This window comes from Electrophorus electricus, chromosome 1, assembly GCF_041902795.1.
Source record: "Electrophorus electricus isolate QZ-2024a chromosome 1, ASM4190279v1, whole genome shotgun sequence".
Lineage (NCBI taxonomy): Eukaryota > Metazoa > Chordata > Actinopteri > Gymnotiformes > Gymnotidae > Electrophorus > Electrophorus electricus.
In genome coordinates, this window is record NC_137497.1 from 41,359,506 (window position 1) to 41,373,071 (window position 13,566).

At 46.8% G+C, this 13,566-nt stretch overlaps 1 protein-coding gene across 6 annotated transcripts in view; it reads left to right on the plus strand.

Annotated features, from left to right (window-relative positions):
* The window catches only part of satb1b (SATB homeobox 1b), a 41,625-nt gene extending 33,424 nt beyond the window's left edge, over positions 1–8,201 (plus strand). For all 6 annotated transcript variants that reach the window (XM_035526618.2, XM_035526617.2, XM_081720147.1 and 3 more), the window contains exons 12-13: positions 3,963–4,169; positions 6,157–8,201. In XM_035526618.2, coding sequence (XP_035382511.1) covers positions 3,963–4,169; positions 6,157–6,741 — 792 coding nt within the window. In that variant the 3' untranslated portion in view covers positions 6,742–8,201. The remainder of the gene's footprint in view (positions 1–3,962; positions 4,170–6,156) is intronic.
* The last annotated feature ends 5,365 nt before the right edge of the window (positions 8,202–13,566 follow it).

Sequence of the window (13,566 nt, forward strand, 5' to 3'; positions counted from 1 at the left end):
TGAATGCCCTGATTGTAACTCCCATCGTCAGATTTTTTTCTTAAAAAGTGCGGGGGTGGGGGTGGGGGGTTTGTTTGTTTGTTTGTTTGTTTTATTTTGTGCAATGGAGCCCTGGGAAGAGTCCTGAAAAAAATCCTGGTTTTTTTTCCCCCTCAAGCCGTGGTTCTTAAATTTGGAATGCAACGCTTTCTAGCAATCACTATCTGTGTTTTAAAATGTTCCATAACCGGGCTGTGGGACAGAAGAAAAGCTGATATGTTGTATGTGATTGGACTGGTCTGAGGTTCAGCACAGGCTTACAGAATCTCAGCATAAATGAGTCTTTGTCTGTAGCTACTCCTCTATCATCCATAATCATCTCTCTCTCTCCTCTCTCACTGAGCTCGTTCAGAGAGGAGCGCTTAAATAACCCCCTCATTATAGACTCATTATGGAGCGCAGCATTCTGGGGCTTGTAGTTCCAGCTGCTTTCGCTGGCCCGCCTGCTCCCGGTCAGGTTCGATGCGGCCAGGCTTGGTCGCGGTACCACTCACCCCCCCAGCTCTGTCTCCTCGGCGCGTTTCCCTGGCCTGCCGTCACGGTGAGCGGAGCGGCAGCAGATGGGCCCTCCGCCGCGGACCGCTCCTCTCGGCCCGCCGGGCGCTCGAGCATGCACCGTTGAGTGGCACGCAGGCACGGACAGGTTCGAGCGCACTGCGATATCCCTTTGAATCTCTCCGCATAGCACAGTGTGCCAGAGCTGGGCCCATGCCAGGACCAGGCAGGGGAGGTTGGGGGACAATACCGCTTTGTCTGCTGTGTGTGTACGCTTCAGCTCTCCGTCTGACATCAAGATGTTTGTGTGTGTGTGTCTGTCTCTCTCTCTCCCCCCTCATCATATTCTGAAGAACTAGGCCATAACAATGGATTACTCAGAGTTAAAAAAAAAAAATAAAAAATCCAATGACATTGTAACGTTCAGCGATTGCTGCCACTTTAAAAAAAAAAACAAAAAAAACACCATCTTTTCAGAACGCCCCTGCTTGCATCCCTGTTGACGGTCAGACTCCCCCCTCCACCGGGCAAGAGGGAGCCGTAGGGCGGAGCTTTCCGGCCCGCTTGGCTCGGGGCAGGCTGCTCGGGGGGGGGGGGGGGGGGGTGTAACAGTGGGCGGGGTCTGCTTGCACGGAAGTGTGTGGCGTGAGGGTGAGGGGAGTGTATTGGCTCGTTCAGATAAAGTAAAGGTGTTGCAGATGCCGTGTGACAGTCCTGGCTGACCCGCATGCTGGCTGCTTTGTGAAGGTCTCTCGTCCGAGCGGAAGGCGACTCTGGAGACGTGAATGCCGTGCTGTTCCCTCACAGAGCAACCCTGTGCGCCTCTCATTGGCAACTTGTGACTGGCATAGTTCACTATTGCACGCAGACACATGCGCGCGCACACACTCTGTTTTTGCAACTCTCTCTTTCCATGTCTTTCCCGCCCTTTCTCTGTTGCACGCACACACACACAGACGCACACGCCTCATAGCCGAGCACATCTTGCGCATGAATTCAGCCATTGTGCGCCAAGGGCAATATTTTAATTTTATTTTTTTATCAGAACGCTGAGGCTACTATTCATAGTGCAGTTGGCCATGGGGGCACAGCATGCCCTACCCGACATGTCTGGAGGTCAACACCTACACCCCCAGGGGTGAACGGGGCGAAGCGTCTGCCAATCACAGCTCCTCTCCACAAACACGCACGCAGCGCCAACTCCTGCCTTCTTGAACCCGCAACAGAGGCCTCAGCAGAGAGGGAGAACGTAGTTGTCCCGCTGTGTATGCAGCGTGACATCAGAGGTGATGTGATAACATTCACGCCTCCCACCCGGACTGTGGCGGGAAGGCGAGCGCCAGTGGGCCGCCTCCCTGACTCGCCTCCTCTTGCTCTGCCTCTGCTCACCTGACCCCACCCTCCGGCCAGGCCGAGGGGCCCCGTGCTGCCCCGCTCTCCAATGGGTGTATGAGACTGGACACACACAGCCCTGTGTTCAGTGTTTTCAGTATTTTTAACCCCCGGGGACCTTCTTGTGGGGTCCTGACCGCAGAGGCACAGATCTGGCTGCTTTTGTGTGAAACTGTGGAGAACGCCGTGCACCCGTGCCGTTGAGGCGACTGCCCCAGTTTCCTTTGCGTGAAATGGCGCTCTGGTTTTATGAGGGTGTGGCGTTCGACGGGCATTTCTTGGACTGGACTCTATCTGTGTGACTCACTCACCGTTTTAATTCATGGTTTGTTTGTTTTGTTTTTTTTAATTGTGGAATGTTTTATGATGGGATGTTAAATGGTTGTGATTGATTGCCTCTGTGTGTCTGACTTTATTGAAGACCAGAGACATCAGAGTGGGAACAGCACCCAAATCCCTGTGCATGCAAAAGAAGTAAATAATAAAAACTAACACACCCAAAAAAACAACAACAATATTTGTGGCAGAGGAACAAGGTACACTGTAGCCTTTATGTTTCTCTCTCTGGTTTGATGTGGTTTTGGGAGGAGTTTAAACAGGGGACAGCAGAACTGCTGAGTTATCTCAGCCGTGCAGTGCACTGGTGCAGCTTCGGCTCTGGCTCCGGCCTCTCTGGGGGCTGGGGAGGGGGTGGTGGCCAAGTGTTGGGTAATCCTGTAGAAATGAAAGGTGCTGCCACACACTGGTGTGGAGATTACAGCATTCCACTTGTGATGGTGCCAGGACTTGGCTGCTGGAACTCACACATACATGCACGCACACACACTCTCTCTCTCTCTCTCTCTCTCTCTCTCTCTCTCTCAGCATCTTTCTGTCCCCGTCTGTGGTGTTTCTTGCAGCAATGGAATCTGTGTGTGTGTCATGTATAGCCTTTCACACTCATGTGTGGTTAAGATGGCTAATCTGTTCCAAAATAGAGAGCCTGTTTCCAAGACAATTTCCCCAAACACTGGTCACCGCGTGAACATAACACGGCGTATGAAGATGGCAGCAACCCTGAGAGGACCTTTAACCGCAGTGAACATGTACACACCTCTGCACACCTCCTACTGATCAACACAAGGGGGGCAAAACCAAACCATAGCCTCATTAGCTAATCCACTGTAATGACGCACTCAGAACATTCTCAGCACCGCAAACTCATAGTAGACCCATTTTTGAAACTGTAATTTTTATAAATTTGGGTAAATTAAATAAATAAACAAATAAAACCCCAGTTATTGTCTAGTGCGTTTGGGCTGTGCTGAAAGATCAGCACACCATCCGGCTGCTTAGCGTCCAAAAAATAATAATTAAAGTAATGCCTCAATTAGGCCTTGTCTTGACAACACTTCACATGCCTGTGTGAGGCAGGAGATCAACTGTAATATCTCTTAGTAAAAGCGTCTCCTGTGCACGCGTAAGTGGTTGCTATAGGCTACGAGTCAGCACTGATCAGCCGCCAAGGAAAGGTGCTAAAATAAACATTAAACACAGAAAGGTTTGCACGAAAATAAACAGGAAACACGTGAAATGTTTAAATAAAAATGTGAATAAATTATATGAAAACTTTAGATGTAATAACAGTGGCAAATAAAGGGAAAATAAATTGTGACGAGCGCAAAGTTGTGCAACACTGCCTTTCCAGAATCATGTTGGTGTGTTTGCTGAAGTTCTCGTAGAGTAGCGGTTGTAGCTTTTATTGGAATATATTTATCTGTTTAGTGGGAAAAACCCACAAACGGAGGAAGATTTTTGACAGCAAACTGTGAACCAAATGAGCAGAATTGTGAAATACTAGTAAATTCCTACACAGTGTTTCATCTTGGTCTTCAGCAGTGTTGAATGGTTCTTACTTAGCACCCAGAAATCGGGGCAGTCATTTCTGATGTTGCTAAATGCATTTCATGAGGAGTGTGAGTTGATTGTGTGTGTGTGTGTGTGTGTGTGTGTGTGTGTGTGTGTGTGTGTGTGTGTGTGTCTGCCTGCACGTGCAGGGCTGGCTGTGTGAGCTCCTGCGCTGGAAGGAGGACCCATCTCCTGACAACCGCACGCTCTGGGAGAATTTGTCAATGATCCGGCGTTTCTTGAGTCTGCCCCAGTCAGAGCGGGACGCCATCTATGAGCAGGAGAGCAGTGGTGGTCAGCAGCACCACACCGACAGACCCGCACACCTACTGCACATGGGCACCGAGCCGCTCCAGGTCAGCAGTGCACGGACACACACACTGCTACTGCACACGCGCACCGAGCCGCTCCAGGTCAGCAGCGCATGCACACACCTACTGCACATGGGCACCGAGCCGCTCCAGGTCAGCAGTGCACGCACACACACACTGCTACTGCACACGCGCACGGAGCCGCTCCAGGTCAGCAGCGCACGCACACACCTACTGCACATGGGCACGGAGCCGCTCCAGGTCAGCAGCGCACGCACACACCCACTGCTACTGCACACGCGCACGGAGCCGCTCCAGGTCAGCAGCGCACACACACACCTACTGCACATGGGCACCGAGCCGCTCCAGGTCAGCAGTGCACGCACACACACACACACACACACACACCCACCCACCGCTACTGCACATGGGCAGCTAGCAGCTCCAGGTCAGGAACGAACGCATACATATATATATACACACACACACATTCCTCAGGAGTTTATTTATGTTGTTTATTTGTGCTGTTGATCTGCCTCACAGTGGCACAGTTTTCATGTTTGTGTTTAGTGCTTTATAATCTCAGTCTGGAGTTGTGGGATATTAACCCGCAGGCCCTTGAGAAGTGCTCGTGACCTCTCCCTGACCTCTGCACTAGAGACCCCACTGTCATTAACCCAGATGTCCATCAGCACTCATCCTCTAAAGACAGCTGCCTGTTTTGAGCCAAAGGGCCTTATTCGGGAACATGGATTAATCAGGAAATAAATCGCAACACATCTCTCTTACAGCGGCTCTGTTTACTGCAGAGCTGTCGGTCAGTCCACGTAAAGGGTGTGGAGTCCAAAAAAGACACTATTATCAAATTACATTATTACGTTAGGTTTTGACCACTTAGCGTGAGGACCTCAGCACACAATGCTGAGAGTGTGAAAGGCACAGATGTGAAACAGATGCCATACACTCACGCCGGCCGACACACTCAGAACCTCCACTGCGCTTTACCAGATCATAAACAACTCGGACAGCTGCTTGGCTTTATCAGCACTGAGAGAAGTAGGTTTGAAAGCAAGGTTTATGTGGGTTTAGATCTTTTTTTTGGGGGGGGGGGCAGATTCATATTAAGGCCATGCAGTTCAGAGTTCCCATGTAAGTTTTTTAATTCCTGCAGTTTTCCAAAAGCAGAACTGTGTTGATGTCATCTTAACCAGTAAAGGAAGGCCTTCAAGGTGACACTTATTCTGCTGTAATAATGGGTACGCTACTGCAAACATTTGGGACACCGTTACGAAGCCAGGCTTCTGAACTCTCCACGCTTATTCTCTGGGAATGCTTGCACATTCCCAAAAAAGAACGTGTCACCTTGGTTTTTTCCCACACCGCCGAGAACAACCCAGGAAAAAATAGCGCGGCACGGTCAATAGCGACCCGCCGCTGCCGTCGCGTCTCCCAGCTGGCAAACAATGGCGCATTTCAGAGACGCTGTGTCATGCCTTCCCCGCTAACATGAGGCTGACCTAATCACCCGCACGAGCCCGCTATAGCGGCCCTTCGCAGTCGCCATGGCGATCGAATCTCGGTGGATCTGGGTGTGTTCGCCCCCCCCCCCCCCCTTGTTGTGTGAAGGCCGGCCTTTTGAATGGTTCTTGATAAGCAATCAGCAGGCTCTGCGTTTTCTCTGCGAGAGTTTCAGATGAAAATGGAATTGAGTTAACGGTCTCGTGAGTGGAGTCAGATAAACGTGTGGGGGGGGGGCACCGCATTCACTGTAAGGGTTCACAACCTCTTTCTGACCTGCTCCTAACAATGCTATCAATGACAGACAGACTTCCAAACCGAGGTTCACAGCCTTCTGCCGTGTTACCTCAGTCCAGTTCGGCTGAGCCTGCTGCCGCGGTTCAAGCGCTGCTGGAACGTGGGTGCAGGCGGCAGGGGTCGTTCCTGCCGTGAACGCTCGCTCACCATGTTTCTGACGCCTGTCTGTCTGTCTGTCTGTCTGTCTGTCTGTCTGTCTGCCTGTCTGTCTGTCTAGCCCCAGCCGCACCAGCCGCCCATGAGCCAGCAGCAGGCCACCCTGGCCCTTCAGCACCCGCCGCAGCCGCTCCTGCCCCAGCACCCGGCCCAGCAGCAGGGGGCGCCACCCGCCCCGGCGCTGCAGCAGGCGGGGCCCCGGCTGCCTCCACGCCAGCCCGCTGCCGCCGCGCCGGCCGAGGGCGAGGACGAGGGCCGCGCCAAGGCCCGGCAGGCCGGCCGCATCTCGCTGGAGGCGCTGGCTATCCTGCAGAGCTTCATCCAGGACGTGGGCCTGTACCCGGACGACGAGGCCGTGCACACGCTCTCGGCGCAGCTCGACCTGCCCAGACCCACCATCCTCAAGTTCTTCCAGAACCAGCGCTTCTACGTCAGCCACGCTGGCAAAGCCAAGGAGGCGGCCGCCCTGGCCCCGCCTGCGGGGGGGGGAGGGGGGGAGGACGGCCTGACGGACTTCGGAGACGGGGAGCTCCCCAAAGAGCTGGACGAGGGCACCCAGACCAACAGCAGTGTCTTCTCCATCAAGATGGAGGAACACCTGACCACTGACCTGCAGGCTCAGGCTGAGCAAGAAGTGAAAGAATAGAGCTTCATCCCCACACCCTCTCTCTCTCTCTCTCTCTCTCTCTCTCTCCCTCCCCCTCCCTCTCTCTCTTTCTCTCTCCCTCTCCCCTCCCTCTCTCTCTCCCTCTCTCTCTCTCTCTCTCTCTCTCTCTGAGCTCTAACAGCGGTAGGACTATGAGACTCTTGACCCAGGACTGAGTAATACAGAAGTATTACCTTTTACACTTTGTAAAACCTGTATTATTTCTCTGTAAAGATTTGCGCGTCATTTACAAAACCTGCACAAATGAAATTAGATCTAAAAAATGAAGAAAACAGAAAAAAGAAAAAAATCTTGAACATGTTGCCGTGGATATTTGCTGACTGCACTTGATGTCTGTTGTTTTTACACTGAACTTCTGAACTTGAGCTACTGATTTTAAAAGAGGAAAAAAACACGAGTCAGTGGAGTTTGATAGACTTTGATAGATGTTTACGTATGTGGTGTTAACTGGATTTTTATTTAAATGCGCCTGAAACCGGGGTAGAATGGGGACAAAGCCTTAAGGGTGAAGCACTGGGCCGAGCCGTCACGGCCAGCGAGGCGTTCTCCATAAAAACAGAAGGATGTCTCAAACTCTGGAACACGCGCGCGCGCACACACACACACACACACACACACACAACCTGCAGGCAGTCTGGTGAAGAATAGCTCAATCCTTAGTTATCTGTTTGAAAGAAATATAAATATATATATAGACATATATTAATTGTAAAAAAAAAAAATATACAGTCTTAAAGAAACTATGCCAACAAATGCCTTGTACTATATGGCACTGCCGATGTTAGATTATTTTGCAAACCTTTGTCACTGTAATTTTCAGGATTTTCACACAGTTTGAAATGTGAATCACAGCGTCCTTGCTCTCGTCCCAAACCACGCCAACCGTCCTACATTATTTATTTGCAGCTCCCGCTGGGCTCCGCTGTAATGGCGTTTTGGGAACATGCCCGTTACACGGCGCGTTTCCTTTCGCTGATCTTTACTATTTATAAATGTCATTTTGATGGGCAGTAAGATCAGAAGTGTCTTAACGTTTTAAATGGAAAATGTGCTTTAACAGTTGCCTAAGAAGTGCTGTATGTCGAACAACTCATGCTACAAGCTTCACCATTAATGTTGTATGCAATTTTTACTATCATGCAAATAAGCTTAGGAAAAGACTAACCTATAGACCACCTTAGCGGAACATATGCAATTTGTGTGAAATTGATGTTTGCAATGTGTCTTCCTTTGGTTAACAATCCAATTCAATTCTATTCCTGTATAAAATATTCTGTATAAAAAAACTTTCTTTTTTATGAGTTTATTGCAATGAGAACACCAGTTATTTTGTTACAACTGACTGTTTTATAAGTGTTTCTCGGTTACTTTGAGCAAAACTGTTCTAACTAGGAGTGGTTACTGATTGTTAATGACACAATTAAACTGTTTGTATCGTACCCCAGCATCTCTGCATTAATGACAACCATACATAGGTAGCAGGGTACATTTTATGTAGGTTTTGCCAATTTATTTCTCCATTCATTTTTCCTTCTGGTTTACTGTAAGTCAAACCATTAGTTAATACCTATATACCACTGGCAGGTATATTTTGGTGCTTTCTGAAAGACAACTGTAGAATATACGGATATACCACTGGAACATGTACCACTGGAACATGTATTTCAAGTACATTATTTGCAAGACGGAAACTAGCCCCATGTTTCCTATAACCCACCCCCCACCCCACCACAGTAGCTCTCACCCTCGTGCTCTCTCTGCCTCTCCCTCTGTTTGTGGTATTTATTTATTTATTTATTTATTAAACTCCGAGCAGGTTTCTGGTAAATAGGTTTGGCGTTAACGCCTCGTTAATGAGCCGATCTTCGGGGAGAGGGTGTAAAGAGATGCAGGTGCTCTGACCCCTCGCTGAAACCCGGGCGAAGGCAGCAGCTGGAGGCCTCCTGCAGCGCAATCGCTCACCTGTGTGCACCTGTGCTGAGCTGCTTCCACGGTAACCAACACCCCCTGCGCCCCACCAACTTGCTCTTTCCTTTAAGGGCCAGTCAGGTAAGATTGGGGCTGTGAAGGCACAAAGCTGTTAGTCATTTGGTAGTTGGCACACCGAGTCTAGTGGGACTTGGCACTGAGAGTGGTAAGTCTGAAATACATATATAATGTATACATACATATATTACATATATTACGTCACACAGCTGCAATGTTCATGTGTCATCCATGTAATGCTAAGAATTATCTTTCAAGTTATATCACTATACTTTTTTTTTTTTGCTCATAAACGTTTTTCAGTTGTTTGCAAAAATGAATTTTAAAAGTCATTACAAAAAAAAAAAAAAAAACGACTCAAAAAAACAACTACATTATACTCAGGCTCTCGCTAGCAAACAGAGAGTCAAATGCAAAGTGATCGTGTGGACCAACGTCCTTAGCGCTCCCAGGTAGAGACTCACAGGTTCATGTTACTGGTCCTGCGTACTGACAATTCTGAATACTGAGTACTGAATCTCAAGAAATCATGAACACCGGCCGTGACCCTGGTGCATACAACTTTGTCGTCATCTCCAGATATTTGTATGTCCAAGGCCTATATGTGGATGTTATATGCTTTGTACCACTCCTGTCTAATGAAAATGACTGTTCTAAAGCCAAGTAACGTTATTTTGTTGATATGATGTCCCATTTCTCAAAGAGCCATGAGATGATGCATTATGATACCTGTGTTGCCGATCGAGCAGTGCCAGTAATGCTGGTGTCATTCATTTCTACTATTAGTTTCTGAATGAAGCACAGATTAAGTTGGTCACCTCCAGCGAGCTGGATCCTTTATACAATGTTTCAAACTATGTGAAATTTTGCATCATAATGTGTACAGGTGTGTATTCTGTGAAATGCGTTATTTAAATGTGTACAGCTGTGTATAGTATGAACAAGCACATTTCAGTTCTTTCAAACGTTGAATAAAACCCCTAAAGGACAAGATTTGAATGAAAAATAAGTCTCTTCTTCTAATGCTTTTGTTGCTGATAATCCCACTGACCCCAGGAAATGGAGATTACGGTAGTAGGAAGAGTTCTGCGTTCCCTCTCTTTTAATGAAGGACTTCATAAACCACTGCAGCACACACGGCTCTCCTCTCCCATTCTGTCTCTCTTCATTCTAATTGCTGCTGGCAAACAGCAAACTGTTTATAGCATCGGAGATTCATTTTCTATATCCGTCTTTCCCGTTTGTTAATATTCCCTTGCACCTACACGGATGGCGAGTATCCAGGCATCTCAGAGCATCAGTGGCACTTAATTGCGTGGCCTGAGTATGCAAGAGGAACATTAGGTAAGGCAGAGAGAGACTGAAGCCCTGGAATGTCTCTCTGTGACAGCGCAAATGTACTAAATTCCGTAACTCGATCACGTGTGATTGCCCATGATAAGAGAACGTTATTCTGTTGGTTTACCCCGCCTTTGCGGAGTCGTTATATAAGATGCGGGGCTTGGGAGTATATATGATGCAGGACGATGCCCAGTGTCACATTTATTTGTTTGCAAATTGTCTTTTTACTACAAGTGAGGCAATTCATTGTTTTAATACAGTTACCAATATTTAAAAAATAAATGTCTAAAACAATATTTCTCATGTCACAAAACCAAACCATCTGTTTACAGAGACCATACTTATATTCCAAAAACAGAAACTTTCAATACCTTACACATTTCATTGCAGATTCCACCAATGACACTGTAAGGATAATATGATCATGCGTTTCAGTTTAAAAGCAAATGAGTTGAAATAGTAAGCTTTATTCGCACAACAGTGCAACTCTAGTGCATGTGAATGCTGGAAATATTTGACAAAGGCTTTTCTATTAGCAAAACACCCTACTCAGTTTGTAGAACAACTATACTAAAGCGTTTCCGGAGCCTTATGTGCTCATGTTAAACCCTCCAAGTGTTGGCTAGCAGCCATCCAAAGCACGGGTCTGCTACCTGGTGTAGGAGACCGAGAGCTAAACAGCATTCTGCTGAATTTTTTAACATAAGCTGACCTTCAGCCTTCGTGGAATCCCATCTTGCAGCGTGAACCTTGGAAAGAATCGAAGAAAACCTCTGACAGTAAAGTCATCCAAGAAATGAAGAAAGATTCTTATTCTGCCATGATAGCAGGTGGCAGAGAGTTTAGTTTTTACACAGTGTTTGTTCTTTCTGCTTGGAGACATTTTAGGTGATTTTTTCCCCCTCCATTATTATTGTTCGTAAGTTGGCTACAGACTGACATTTTGTCAGGCTCTCGCAAACTTTATGCATAATCTTTTAATCGCCGTCACCAGATGGCCCTCCGGATTCTACGTCCAGGTTCAGATCCTGGCCTATAGTTTCTCAAAAGGTCGAAGGTCAAGGAACGAACGTCAGCTTGTGAAAGAGTGTGCCGCCTTCCCGGCAACAACACGAAGGCGTCCAAGCGCGGTTAAATCCAGCAGCTTTTCGCTTCACACTTTGTGGTGGCAGATGTGGAGATGAGCAGGCCTGCTTTGACTTCTCCAGCTGACAGTCTAGGATGTGTCAGTAATGAGACTGCTGTTACAGTAACTTGTTTTGATCAGTAGTGAAATGACTAGTGAAAGGTGGATTTCACTATTGGTCAAAACAAGTTACTGTAACAGCCCTTGTGTAATGACACACTAGGTTAGTGTCAGTGTGCAGAGTGCCTGCAGGTCATAGCAAACACGCTGAGAAAACCTGAAGAGGTCAAAATAAGAAAAAAGCTGTTTTGACTGCTGTGGGAGCTTCTATCTGACAAAACACTCATGCTTGGCACCTGTTAGGAGCCCACTGCAATTACCCATCAGCCCCTGAGGATACACAGGAAATTGAGCAGGAAATGCAGCAGAAGAATGATAGCCCAGCCCCCAAATATGAGGTTTAGTTAAGCTCAAGAAAGGCTCCAGAGTTTTCAGTGTGGCCCCTGTTGTTGGTTCAGGGAGCTGAACATGTGAACGTAACTTAGGCCTTACAAAATATGTCTATAGGTTGAGGACATAGTAAGAAAAATAGATTTTTACAAATGACAAGATGCTTGGTGAGTTTTTCTATCCTTTAATAAAACCCTATGTACTATTACGCGTTACTATTAAAGACTACATGGGACAGTAGAACCAATCTGCTGCATTTCAGAGGATAAAACCACAGTGTACTATAATCTGACAGCACAGTCTATTTTAAGGCAAATTACCACAGTAGTAAATCATCAGGAACTCCACCTTGAACTCTACCAGCAGCGATGCTGATTGGCCTGTCTTCTGGAGCTGGAGGCGGGGCTAAGACAGATGGCCAGGGTGGGTGATTACTGCACCCATGTTTCAGCCCCTACTGTTCACAGTTCTTCTGCCCCCTATATCAACATGCCATAATAACATCATGCATTCACTGTGGATTTTAGAATTTTCCGTTTCGTTTCTAAGCAGCCTTGGAGGCTTTTCTTAGCTGTACGCAGTATATTTGCTGCAACTTTGCAAGTCATACCATGGTCAGTACGAAAATCTTTTAAAAAGTGTCTCAGCAAGAAACTACTGTGGCTACCAGGGAATGAATGCAGTACTGGCACAGTAAGGATGATTTATAATGCACCATACTAACCCACTGCTACTAGCTTTCCCTCGTGAAGCAACGTTAGCCATTCTGGGTGAGGAATTGGATTCAGTTAGCCTGTGTCATCATGAGCTGCAAAAACGTTGGGGGCAATGGACATTTATCAATTGGTAACAGTGGAGTATTCTGCAGTGTGAATTGACTTTCGCTGATGTAATGTTCCTTACGATGCACCCCATTATTACAAATTGCACCATGGACATCTTCACTGAAATGGCGGTCATTTAGAGTTTCAGATTTCAGCAGGGTCCCGTAATGGCCTCTTTGACCAGTCCTATACTTAATCATGTTTCCATTTTTTTGTGACCAAGTCGCTGTAAGCATGTTTATTTATTTATTTATTTCTCATTTGCATGAAGCTTCAGAAGCTTGGCAGGAAAGTACAATATTGTCATTGTTTAAGATTCTGAAGTACATCATAACACACCAAAGTTTCAAAATATTTACATTTACTATATTTCATGTCACAAAAAAACAATTAGATAAACCTCATGCCTGGGGTTACTTCTCTTATCATAGTGCTGGAATACAACTTTTGATCTGGGAAAAAAACATTTTACAACATTGAATTTCATTTCATTGCACAGTGCATTCTTGGCTATGCTTGAGCAGGGCTTCCTGTTTGTTGTGCTTGTTAGTGCGTTGTTTTCTTAATTTGATTACATGCTTTATGTTTTGCTACTTCCCGATGACAATTCTGGTGGTGGATAGCAGCACGTAGCTTTATCAGAGAGGAACGTTTCTCTCAGGCATTTCCATCTATTTCCAGACCAAACAAGAAAAGTCACAACAAAACAAAATACGTCACACCAGCACAAGTTTTACTGTCTTTTATCTTGTCTTGTTCTTTTTTTGTACCTTTGTTCTTACAACTATGAAGCAATAGTACATTTTTTTTAGATTTCATCATGAATTTGGCCAGGAAACAGAGGACTGGCAGTTAAATTGGATCTACCTGTTATGTGCTTCCTTTGTTTCTTGTGTTCTATAGAGCAGTATCAGACAATCACTGGACAACCCAGTCCAGGGACTGGACACAGGGCAGCCAACCAGTAAACAGCCCTGTGAGGTCTGGTCATCTAGGTGGACACTAAAGTTAGCATCTGCACCCTGATTGATGTGCTGAGTAATTCTTGCTTATCTTGGTGGTATATGGCAGTAAATC